Source organism: Triturus cristatus, chromosome 9 (genome assembly GCF_964204655.1).
Source record: "Triturus cristatus chromosome 9, aTriCri1.1, whole genome shotgun sequence".
NCBI classification, from domain to species: domain Eukaryota; kingdom Metazoa; phylum Chordata; class Amphibia; order Caudata; family Salamandridae; genus Triturus; species Triturus cristatus.
Window position 1 is genome coordinate 134,018,374 of NC_140592.1, and position 12,766 is coordinate 134,031,139.

Sequence of the window (12,766 nt, forward strand, 5' to 3'; positions counted from 1 at the left end):
CAACGTGTGTGTCCAGCTGACTGTATGCTAAGTGACTTAGATGTGTGTTCAGATGTGTCACTCAAGTGATGATGTCCTTCCACACGTTTTAGCTTATACACTCAATTGTAATATAGCATGGTGACAGACTTATTCCTGTAGAGTTAATTAACATGCATGCGGATGACAATCTCTTCCCTGACTTCTTGTGTGTCTGTCATCCCCAGGTTGTTTGGCATGCTGTCTGCTCGTGTCATTGTTGGGCTCCCGCTATTCCTCATGAGTATTGCAACGTGTGCTGAATCAGCGTCCCATGCACGGACATGGGGAAAAGTCTATTTGGTTAAGGATTGCTGCACGGCATTTTGGTGTTGGCAGGTGTTTGTAATGTGTGGGCACTGCTCCTGTGCATGTTGTGTTACTATACATACATGTCGACTCACCATGGGGCACATGACATGTTGCATGACTCCCATGTATTGATAGTCACCCTTCGTAGCAGTCATCTGTGATGGGACAGTGGATTCTGATGAAGGCATCAATGTGTGTACAACTTCCCTCTGAAACATATGGGATGCTACGGGTGGACATAGTGTGGGACATCCCCATTAGAGGATAAATGGGGAATTGAAGCCCCTCCGTGTGCAGCAGGGGGTGTTTGGCTCACACATTTCACTTGTGTGCCAGTTCAATGGATTTACAGCATCTGTGTTGTGAAGGGGGTGTCCAGTGTAGGTCCCACATGTTCTGCCAAATGACCTGTGAGTCTGTTCCTATTGATGCATTTCCCTAGGTGTGAACCTGAGTAATAAAAGTGTACCTCACCCTCCAAGGTGCCTCATCTCTGTCAATGCTGGTCTCTTGCAACTTTGCATGCGACATCTCTGGCATAGTTGTCAAAGATTGGGCATATGAGTCTATGTGTAGTTTAGCAACATGCATGCAGTTCTTCAGGGATTAGAATATCCATTGTGCATGATGTCCATGGTTGTGTATGTATTTGGGCATGTTGGTTGCCACAACAGACCGTCAACACCTGCTGAGGGTGTGTATCCTTTGCGCAGCTCGTCCTTCAGTTTAATGATCCGGTGTCAGTCATCTTTGGGTATTGTGCATCCATTGTCTCTGGGTGTGCCATGGGAAACCGGACACTCCTCCTCTACATACGCCTGTTGCAGTAGTCCTTTCTGACATCTTTGTCTTTGTGTGAAACTAGTGGCATAGTTTCCATGTCATGCCGCCTGCTGCTGCAGCCCCTGCAGCGAGGGCACAGAGAGTTTACAGATTCGGCAACACACACACCTCAAAGATGCTCCTCCCTTCCTCCCTCCACACATTCATTTGTCTGGCATCAGCTTGTCTGTGCCACTGTTGCGCTCACGCAGTGCCAAAGGCTGGACCATCAGCACATGCAATGTGCACATTGCACGAACCTCATGTCCTTACATGACCCACATCACACTACAGTCTGATGCTGCAGCCACCCTCCAAGCATTGTCCATCCAAGGAGCTACCGCCTGCTCTCAGCCATACCCTAGACGCACACAGGACACCTTTACATGATGGTTGGGCAAATCCAACTGCATACACAGCGCTGCCCCACCTTCCAGACCCTGTCACAGCAACCAGGTAATGTCCCTCCTACTCCCCACCAGATCCATACACCAGCAAGGCCATGGGAGTGGGACTCATGCCTTCAGCATGTAGTATAGTGGCATAATCTGGCACATGGCCCAGGTATCATCTCTCAGCGTGTCAATCCTCAATGTGTCCAGGTCCCCCTCACCGGCATCACATGCACACAGCACCTCTTCATCAGCTTGTATACCATTGACAGCCAGGTGCTCCTCACCCTCACCAAAGACGCAGCCATTGGCAGTTCCAGCATTAAAGAAGGCATGAGATCCATTGATGGATGGCTGAACATCAGCCACCTGAGGCTGAACTTGCACAGGCCTGAGGTAATCATCTGAGGATTGTCCCCTTACAGGTGGCTCAACTGCTTGTGTCCCACCCGCAAGAGCCCTGCACATGCACCCAGTGGCCACGCACACAAGATGGTGTTCATCATGGAATTGTCACTCACATTTACCATGCAAATCACCAGCATCTGTACCTCAGGGTGCAACACCCTCTGCATGATGCACATGATCCACAGATAGATCCACTCCAGGGAAAGACAGACCATGCCCCAGGAGCACAACACCAACCTACGGAGCAAGTACATCCTAACACCCGGGAAACCAGTCCACATCCAGGCTGCATGTGCACACCTTAGCTTCAACATCATGCGCCCCAGCCACATCACCGTCCACCAGAGATAGCTGCAATGTATCACAGTGTGCTGCAGGATGACCTTCAGACTCCTCACCCACACTCAGGAGGCAGGACACACCCACAGACCCCACACCAACCTTGGCCATCTGTCATCCGAGACCCCGTTGTGCCAACTCCGTGCATCCAACCTTACCCTGGCCACCATTCTTCACATCCACCGTACTCCAGCATGCTGGACATAGTTCTCCCACCTGGCAAAACATACCTTCTACTCCCTCCCCGGCAACATCCAAATGAGCCATGATCTCTACGCCTTCAGGATACTCTTCAAAATTGGTCTGTCCGCACAGTAATGCATGCCCTCCCTCAGCAGCTTGAGGCCATCACGGGTGAGTATTGTGCTCCATGTCTGTATAGTATGATACATTGTGACCCATGTGTGTCCTGTCCCAGACTCAGATTCCAGGGTATGGATGGCTAGAGTTAGTTCAACACTCATGCCTAGTTTTACATTTCCCCACACGTAGGTTGTGTACTCATGCAAAATTAATGCAACATGTAATTGTAGAAAAAGAGATTTATTCTCGGTGGGGGGCCTGTTTAGTGTGGAGAAATAGGTGCTATACAGTGTGCATGGAATCCAAAGTTCACAGGGGGAGATGGCATCCTTGCAAGTTGGAGTCATCAGAGTCTAGACCACAGTGTTGGTCATCATTGGTCAGACTGTGACCAGCAAGTCCATGTGGCAGAGAATGTCATTGGATGAGGTGCTGCTGTTGCGCCAGAGGGCCATGTGCCAGGCCAGGTGACCTGGGAGATGTGGATGGTCCGCTGCCTGTCTTTTCCGTGGACGACCCACCTTCCTCGGGGGACCCTCAGATGCAGGCATTGACGATGCTTGGGATGCTCCGTCGGACGAATCCTCCTCCTCCTCCCTCCCTGTGGCTGGTGCTGGTCTTCGCCTGGTGGCACAGGGAGGGTTGCCCATGTTGTCGGCAATCCGACGGACTGAACGGCTCATGTCCGTGTGCACCGCCAGGAGCTCAGCCAGTCTTGCCTCCATCCGTCCTTGGTGTTGTTGTTGACTGGCGTGTTGCTCGGCCTGCTGGTTCTTAATCTCGTTGAGGGTCCCCACAACCTGGCTGATGCCCCTGGTGTCACGCCGGTATGTCTCCAAGATGTGGCGTATGTGTGACATACCGGTTCCCTCAGCTGGCTGGTCAGGTTCGCGCCTCCGCCTGCCTCCACTCCCACCACCCCTACCCACACGAGCCTGGCCTGCCGTTGTGGGCACATCAGGTCTACCGGACCCCTGAGGGATGGCATTTGCAGGGTTGTCTGCCTCCTCCTGGGTGGCCAGAGAACCTTGTCCCTCCAGGTCAGACTGGCTCAGTTGTTCTGTGCGGGCAGGGCTCCTGGGTGTCTCCTGGGATGTGGCAAGAATGGGGGTGGTGGTTGGCACAGATGTACCTGACACAGGTGCTGCAGGGTCTGGGGCACCAGAGGGTCCAGGTTGGTTGGGGTCATCCACAGAGTGCTGAGAGTCGTCGCTGCCGGTGGGATCATCTTCCTGCCGAGCCTGGGCCTGTGATTGTTCCCCCCAGTCTTGGAGGGAGATCCATGACGTTGCCCTGTGTGTGAGAGGGAGACAATGTTATTGCATTTTCATGCGACATCCATGTTTCATACATGGTCAGGTTGCCACAGTTCCTCCAGGTAGTTGTATATGCCTAGCATTCACATCAATGTTCACTTGTGGATGGGTATGTTGCAGGGGACAGATTGAAAGGTTATCCAGGGTCTTTGACATGTCGCATTGGCCTTGGATGCTTTTTTGGCTGAGGCTTGATCTTGTTGTGTCACATGTCCATTGTGAGAGTGTGTGACTTCATTGGCTGCCCCGGGGGTGTGTGCTTGTGTGAGGGGTGAGTGATCATCACTCAGCCTGATGCTGTTCAACATCCACATGGCCCCCCTCACACAAGTGGCCCACCACAACAACCTCTAAGACATCTCCTACGCTGACGACACCCAGCGCATCCTCTCCCTCACCAAGGACCCTCACACCGCCCAGACATACATACACGAGGGTCTGAGGGCCATAGACGACTGGATGCGGAGTGGCCATCTGACACTGAACTCGGACAAGACGGAGGTCCTCATCCTGGGAACCACACACTCAGCCTGGGACGACTCCTGGTGGCCAATCGCTCTGGGGACATCACTGACACCCACCAAACACGCACGCAACCTAGGATTGATCCTCGCATCCTCCCTCTCCATGTCCAAGCAGGTCAATGGCGTCTCCTCCTCCTGCTACGACACCCTACGCATGCTCCGCCGGATCTACTGGTGGATCCCGACTTAAACAAGTAGAACAGTGACACAGGCCCTCGTCAGCAGCTGACTGGACTACGCCACTGCACTCTATGCAGGACTCCCATCCACACACCAACGGCGGCTACTACGCTTCTGCAACACCTCGGCACAAGTGATTGTCAACGCCCCCGGCCACAGCCACATCACCCCCCTCCTGAGAGACCTGCACTGGGTCCACATCGACAAGAGGATCACCTGTAGGCTCCTCAGCCACGCACACAAGGCACTCCACACCCATGGACATGCCTACCTGCACATCAGACTCAGCTTCTACACCCCCACCCGCAAGCTCCGCTCCAGCATCCTCGCCCTCGCAGCTGTCCCCTGCATCCAACGTATGTCCGCCTGCAGCAGATCCTTCTCCTACCTCGCTGCCAGGAGCTTGAACACCCTCCCAACCCACCTACGACTGACCCAAGACCTACTTGCCTTCTGATGTCTCCTCAAGACCTGTCTCTTCGAGCAGTATTGTAACGCCCCCCTCAGCGCATTGAGACCCTCACAGGTAAGTAGCGCGCCTTACAAGTACCCAGATCGATTGTTGATTGATTGACGGTGCCTGCTGGTGGGTGTACTGTGATTTTGCTGTTGGTCTCCCAGGTGATGTATCTGTCCCCCCATGGCGCATTCTGCCATGTCAGTGAGTGTGAGTTCCTGTCCTAGTTATATGAGCTGGTTGTGTTTGTGTTAGATTTTGCAGTTGTCACAGGAGGGCCTTGTGCTGCCTACAGCAGGGCCAAGTGTCAGCTACCTTGTCAGTACTTTGGCAGTCCCTTTGCATTGCGCATGGTGCATGGGTATATACCTGGGCCATATGGGCTGAGTGCATTGGTGTCTGTTTCTGAGTTGTACTATATGTTTAGTGATCCCCACCCTCCCAGCATCCCGGACATCCTGTCTTGGGTTTGTGGTTTGTGTAGGCTGGGACATGGCATGGCCTTGCTTTGTAAATGAGGCATACTCATGTTAGTGGCCTGAGCGTTGTTTAGAGTGTGGTTGTGTCAGGTGAGGGCTTGGGGGTAGGTGAGTGCATTTGTTGTAGTTGGGGTGTGGATGCCATTCCCCCCATGTTACGTGAGTTGTTTGTGTACTCACCAGACTCTCGGACTCCTTCGACTCCGTGTACTGCCACCGGCGGAAGCAGGGCCATCACCTTCTCCTCCCAGGGATGGTAATGTACTGGTCTGCGGGGCAGCCCACCTCCTGTGATGTTACTCTGGGCGCATTCCTCATTCATTTTGCGCTTGACTGCCCTGCGCAGATCGTACCACCTGGCTTGACATTCATTCCTGGTCCTTCTGATGGGCGCAACAGCATTCACCCGATCGACGATCCTCTGCCACAGGCTAGTTTTTGGGATATGCTGGTCTGTCTGACCAATGTTCCAAACAGCTGTGACTCGACTCTGATGATTTCGTTGACAAGGATGTCCAGCTCCTCCGTTGTGAACTTTGGATTCTTGTCTGTGGGCATGGTGTGGGGTGTGGGTGTGGATGGTTGTGGGTGTGTGGGTGTGAATGTGTAGGTGTGTGTGTATGTGTAGAGGGGGTCTGTGTGTATGTGTAGAGGGGGTCTGTGTGAAGGAGGTTGTGTGAAGGTGTGTGAGTTAAGGTGTATGGGTGCAGTTGTTTGTATGTGATGTCTGTCAGCAGTGAGTCTGTTGCAAAGGCTCATGGTTTGTGTTTGTGGGCCCTTTTTATTGGTCCATTTGTGGGTGTGGCTGTGTTTGAAATTTTGGTGGGTGTGTTATAAGAGGTGGTTGTGATTTTGGGCCTCTGTTTGACTGTTTGGATGTGACAGGTCAGTCCTTTAGTTGTTATTTGTCCTGTAGACGTGTTTTGTGGTGTTGTGCGAGTCGAATTGACGGTCCTTGTGCTGTTTTACAGTGTCCTGGTTCAGTACGAGTCTTTTTCGCGTAGGTAAGGTGCGTCCATGGCTATGTTGTTGGTCAGTGTTCACATGTGCAATGGTGTTGTACGACTCGTACATACGCGATGCTGGGGTACGGCGTTGGGGTATGGTGCATCCAAGTATGGGGCGGGGGTGGGGTGTACAGGGCGTACATACGCGGTTGCTGTGGTGGGGGGTACGGCGCTTACATACGTGTGTGGTGGGGTACGGCGCGTACATGGGGGGATGCTGGGTTACGGTGTTGGGGTACAGTGCGTCCGAGTACAGGGCTGGGGTGGGAGGTACGGCGCTTACATATGCGTGTGCTGGGATGGGGGGTACGGCGCGATGATACGCAGGTGCTGGGGTACAGCGCGTACATGCGCGGGTGCTGGGGTGGGGGGTACGGCGCGTACATGCGCTGGTGCTGGGGTGGGGGGGTACGGCGCATACATACACGGGTGCTGGGGTGGGGGGTACGGCGCGTACATGCGCAGGTGCTGGGGTGGGGGGGTACGACCCATACATACACGGGTGCTGGGGTACGGCGCGTACAGGCACGGGTGCTGAGGTGGGGGGTCCGGCACGTACATATGCGGGTGCTGGGGTACGGCACGTACATGTGCGGGTGGGGTGGGGGGTCCGTATGACTCGTACCCCGTGCCCAAGTGTACCAGGGTAGTGGTCATACAAAGTTCGCTCCGTACGGGACGTTTTCCATACGCTTGGGGATTCGGAACGCCGCTACGGATCGGACTTGTGCGCTCGGACTTCTGTTTTACGACTCGTAGGTAAATCTGTCCGGGGACGTCTCGTAGAATTTCCCTGAGGCAATTCGTATGTAATTTGACAGTACGAATAGTACTTGGCCGTTTGTACGTAAAAAAATACGGATACGAGTCGTACGGGATATATTTTTACCGGATCGGAATCGGCACCTAACCAGGAAAATAGGCCTTTTGTGGAATATTTTAAAATAATGAGCCTCATTGAGCGACATGATTAATATATGTTATTACATATAACATAAGAAATAGAGACGAAAGAAAAAGTATTAATCCTATATATTACCGTCAACTACAGATAATTGCCTATTATAGTAGGGACTTTCATGTAACGTGATTCAATATAAACAAATGAGATAGTATTTACCTTTAAACATTCAGTTATTCACATTGTTAGACTCGTTTTGTCAATAAATAATAAAAAAGACATGGATGTTTACACCCTGGCCACATGACCCAAGAAAGCCTATCCCAACTCCTGTAGGAGAATTTAGGCGGAACAGAAGCGAGTATACATGATGACCCCCATCACATGACCCGAGGTAGCCAATAACAAAGAAATAGCTGGCAAAACCCTCATCACGTGACCTTGGAAATCCAATCAGAGGTCTCGGGAGATAATCTAGGCCGATTAGGAGGAAGTCGATGTCAACATCCGCATCACATGATCCATTTTAACCTATATCGAAGCAGGACTAATACCACACAGGTGTGTTTATATAGACGAACCAACAGCGAGTGTAATACGTCCCGAAACGACTGAGCAGGACGCAGAGATGCCGCCGGTATTTATATCTATGGGACTATTCGAAGGTAAACTTTAATATAATACATTTATTTGAGAATAGATAGAATACATATTAAGGAAGGACAAATATCTCTACATTCGATATAAATAAGGGGACTTAGGCAGTTTTACACAAGAGTCTTAATAAGCCTCACGATAGTTCTGGTGTTGTAGCTGGTATTCAATATAGAGAGCTTCAGTAATACACACTTTAATAGCTACATAGAATGCGCAAAGATCAGACAATGATATCTAAAATCTCTTATGCTTAACACTAAATTGCCTATGAACTAGGAAGACACGGGGATACCAGATAGAAACCATCCTTATTGAATTTTGTTGTTTATTTCAGCCATGTCCAAAAGACTGCATTCCGTTTAAAACATCGTTCTTCATGAATTGTATCACAAAATTATCTATCACTGAAAGACGGACTATATAAACAGGTAAATTTTATAAACAATTTAAAATAAGGATTAGGGTTGATTGAAATAGAACCAAACACTATTATGTTTGTTTTTTCTTCTCCTTTCCAGTAACTTTTATCCATTGAATCGCATACTGTGTAACAAACCCCCATTGGGACATAAAATATAAAGGAATAGATTTATAATCCTCGCGAATAAAAACACTGTAAGTAATGAACTAAACTTAAGATACCCCCCGTAATACATTAAGGGGGAACCAACTGATTTTGACTAAATATAACATCATTGTTTTTCAGCACCAGTGTTCAGCCAAAGTATAGTGATTTACACATTGAAGGAAACACAGTCTTTCATTGCTGGAAATTTAGAGGAGTTATAAATACAGTAATGAAATAAAATTGAGTTAATGATGAATACAATTAATAATAAAGGATCCAGGAGATTTTCCGTGATAAACCAGGTTGATAAATATAATAAAATGAATAATGAAATAATGACATCATTCAGTATAAACTCTTTTATTTAAAAAAAAAAAATGTTATCCAAACAGAATTGTCAGAATCACCTTACTTAAAGAATCATTCACTGAGGTGATGGTGAAGGTCAAACTTTTTCAGATAATATCATAAACTTGAGTGTACCTGTTATATTATGTTGTAGGTTTACGTGTGGCTCTTTCCTGATGAAGACGCAGTTTGCGTCAAAACGCGCGTCAAAAAAGATTCAACTTGTTTGCCACCAATAAATGATTACTTATTTAATTGTGTTTACTGATGAAATAGAGTTATAATATGTTTTAATATTCACATATTTTCATTTTAAAGTGTAATATGAATTTTTTTTTAATATGTCATTAAATGAATGTTTTTAAGTCTAGTAAGTGTTGTTTGGGTTTTACATTGTTGCACTCTGTTTCTTGGAAATAAAAATGCACCAGAGGGGCGCATATATATCGATAGATTACATACTTCTTGATCATATTGCCTAGGGATTTACACTCTACTTGCATAGTACCCTGCCCTAGGAATTGTTCATTTAGTGGAGAGGGGGCCCTTGTTATGTTTTTTAGGAGCTCAAGTTATAGCTAGCTCAATAAAATATAACTGGTGAATTTCAGTGTTTTTGGGTTTAACAGCTAACACTATGACTGACATTGTCACCTAACTATAAGTCCCTTTGATCTTTGTTTTGTTTCAGTGAATTTAAATGGTCTTTTTTTAATGTAAGTTAATATCTTCTTCTATACCTAGCTATATTGTCACTTTAACCTTTGTCTTTTTACAGAGATGTAATAAGTTCACAATTGTGTATTTACTGAGAACCAAATACCCCACTGCAGCACTTCACACTCTCAGGTAGAAAATCAGAGCAGTCCAAGGCCTACTTTGGGTAAGTGTTGTGGGCTAGCAATCCCAATTTGTTGGCCCTCAGAAGTTGCACTTAAGACATTATTGCCCAGTCAGTGCTTTTTCTTGAAAAAAGAAAAAGTACATTTACTATAGACACACAAATTACTAACTACTGTGAATTGCATTACAAATATGAGCATCCAGTAGATAGAAATGTCTTTGGTGACACCCTCAAATAACATTTGACCCCAGTGAGTCAAGACCCAATAATAATAATTCCCCCAAGTGTGTCAGCTGCAACATCACAATATATGTGGGGAGGGGGCATTTTAAATGATGCTGGAATTCTGGTTTTGTAAAGGGGTCATTACATCAATATATAAAAGGCAGGCCTACTGGCTTTGTCACATAATCACTACATCAACATAAATGAACCAGACCTATTTGTTTTATCAGAATCCCCACATTAGTAAATCAGCAGCATGTCATAATTTATCATTAAAACCAATATAGACAATAACCATGATCCAAAGCATCTATTATTATATTTATAAACATTGCAAAAATGTATAGACCTTGTGGCCGACTCACAGAACTAATTTGAAACGAAATCCTAAACTTACTACTTCTGGTATTCACAGAAGGCATTTAGTAGTAGTAAAGTTAGGATTCCTAACTTTACTACTACTAAACTGAGACAGAATCCAATCTTTACGACTTTCGGTATTCACAAAAGGCATTTAGTAGTTGTAAAGTTATATTATGCACCTGAAAGACTATCTAAAATGTTTCAAACGATCCCGAATCAATGTTTTCGATGTAACAAAAATGGTAATGATGGCTGGGTGCATACATTCTATGAATGCGATGATTTGCAGCACTTCTGGAAGGCCATTTTTGCCGAAATGTCTCTGATTTTGTCCTTGCCAATTGAGCCATCAGCTATGTTGGTGTTATTTGGCTCATCAGGCGAAGTGAAGTGTTTTACAAAACATCAGCTATATTTTATATTAATTTCTATTGCAGTGGCTAGATCACTTGTTCTTCAAAACTAGAGAACCAATAAACAACCTAGTATTGAACACTGGTTTAATAAAATGTCCAGGACCCGTAGACTAGAAGAGGCCTATGCCAAAAGAATAGGAGCAACTGTAAGATTCAGGGGTATTTGGCAAAAACGTTCTCTTAATGAGCTTGCGGACGAAAAATTATTACAGGATATAGGTGATCCCCGCTACAAATACAATGCACTTTGAGTATTATAGGGTCTGCTCATACATGTAAATAATCTTATGCACTAGGCACTTTTTTGGAAGTATATTTGCTGCTAGATCTGTATGCACTTTATTCTTCTGCACATGGCACTTTTCTACATGATTAGAGGGATATCCGTTGCAAGAATTGCATGTATTTCAATCAAGCAAGAATGTTTCCCATTGGGGTATATGAAATGAAGAAATTATAGGGATTTTCTATATCTTTTAGCGGTATTATAATGTGGACCTTTCTGAACTATGTTTTTTTATAAAATCATTGATAAGATGCACTATCTATTCTTTACAGAAGTGAGTTTTATAGCCATCATTAAGTGTGAATTTATAATCATTATGTTTTGGTTTAGTGTGCATCTTGTCAGTATTTATGCACTATCTCTGATGTTATATAACTTGAGTGTTTACTCTAGATTTCGTCTATTTTCCTGTTCAAATAAAAAATGTATTTAAAAAAAAGAATATTCTTTGGTTCTAATGTTAGGCCCTGCCGCCATGTTCTGCTCTCTCAAGGACCACACATTAAATGTACTCGTGTCTGAGTTCACTTTTGTTATGTGCTTAGGATAATGTAGATGCTATTGGTGTTTTCTGCCAATGTGATGGCCGCGACGATGGCCTGTAATGCTAAACTAGGCCTGACCTCTACTTCATACTATTGAGCTACAGTGCTCAAAACAATTGTGCATTGCCTATGTCATACATGATCTACCAAATGTTAAAGGTTAAATGTTACGCATACTTGTAAAGCGCACTATCACCCCACGGGCATCCTTTGTGGAACATTCCAAATGTATGTAGAAAAGTAGATTTCCATAGAATTTAAGCAGAAAGATTGCAAACAATCATTAAGGAAGAACTCTAATCAACTTCAACAAAAAGTAATATACTAACAAGGATCCTTTAGAAATATTTACATCAGTCAATACTCTTATTTTGAACAGTCCTTTGGAGTTAGGTGACATAAAATAGTGGTATATTATTTTAAGAATCATAAAGCAAAGTATATCTTCTCGTTTAAATGGAAAGCAAAAACAGGTTTGTTCATTGACCCAGCTATAGCTATTGATCATAATTGATCAGATTACATTTCGACTAGGAGCACACAATGCAGGTATCAAAAACAGAAAGCCGGTACCTCAGGAGTAGCAGCACCGAATGGCACCAGGACGAACGCGGCGAAAAGCAGCAGTCCTAACGCGTGGCCCTCCATTTTCAAATGTAGGTTTCTTGCTGCAGATCCTGCTATTTTGTTAAATAAATAAATCAGTGGCGTGGGTGTACAAATACTGTTTAAACATTAACCCCACTGTTTGCAGTGGCCCCATTAAGCTACGTGTAATGCGTAGTTCCCCTCAAAACGGAAGCCCGTGGTTCACGTCAATATCAGTAAATAAGAGGACTCTGTGTAAATACTCATGGCCTTAGGTACTGTTTACGTGAGCATTCCTGTACAAAGAGTCCCATTGACCGGCGCCGCCTGAGGCAGTGATGTGAAGGGCGAAGTAAGATGTGAGCATGTTGCAACAGAGCATCTGGGCGATATTTACAAATGACGGGCGTTCTTTCGCAATGCCTTTTTCGAATTAACAAGTGACCGTTATGTTACATTTTACAAATA

At 46.1% G+C, this 12,766-nt stretch overlaps 1 protein-coding gene across 5 annotated transcripts in view; it reads right to left on the minus strand.

Annotated features, from left to right (window-relative positions):
- The window catches only part of LOC146797516 (inter-alpha-trypsin inhibitor heavy chain H4-like), a 598,346-nt gene extending 585,944 nt beyond the window's left edge, over positions 1-12,402 (minus strand). For all 5 annotated transcript variants that reach the window (XM_085624535.1, XM_085624533.1, XM_085624534.1 and 2 more), the window contains exon 1: positions 12,284-12,402. In XM_085624535.1, the coding sequence (XP_085480661.1) occupies positions 12,284-12,358 (75 nt within the window). In that variant the 5' untranslated portion in view covers positions 12,359-12,402. The remainder of the gene's footprint in view (positions 1-12,283) is intronic.
- Between the last annotated feature and the right edge of the window lie 364 nt (positions 12,403-12,766).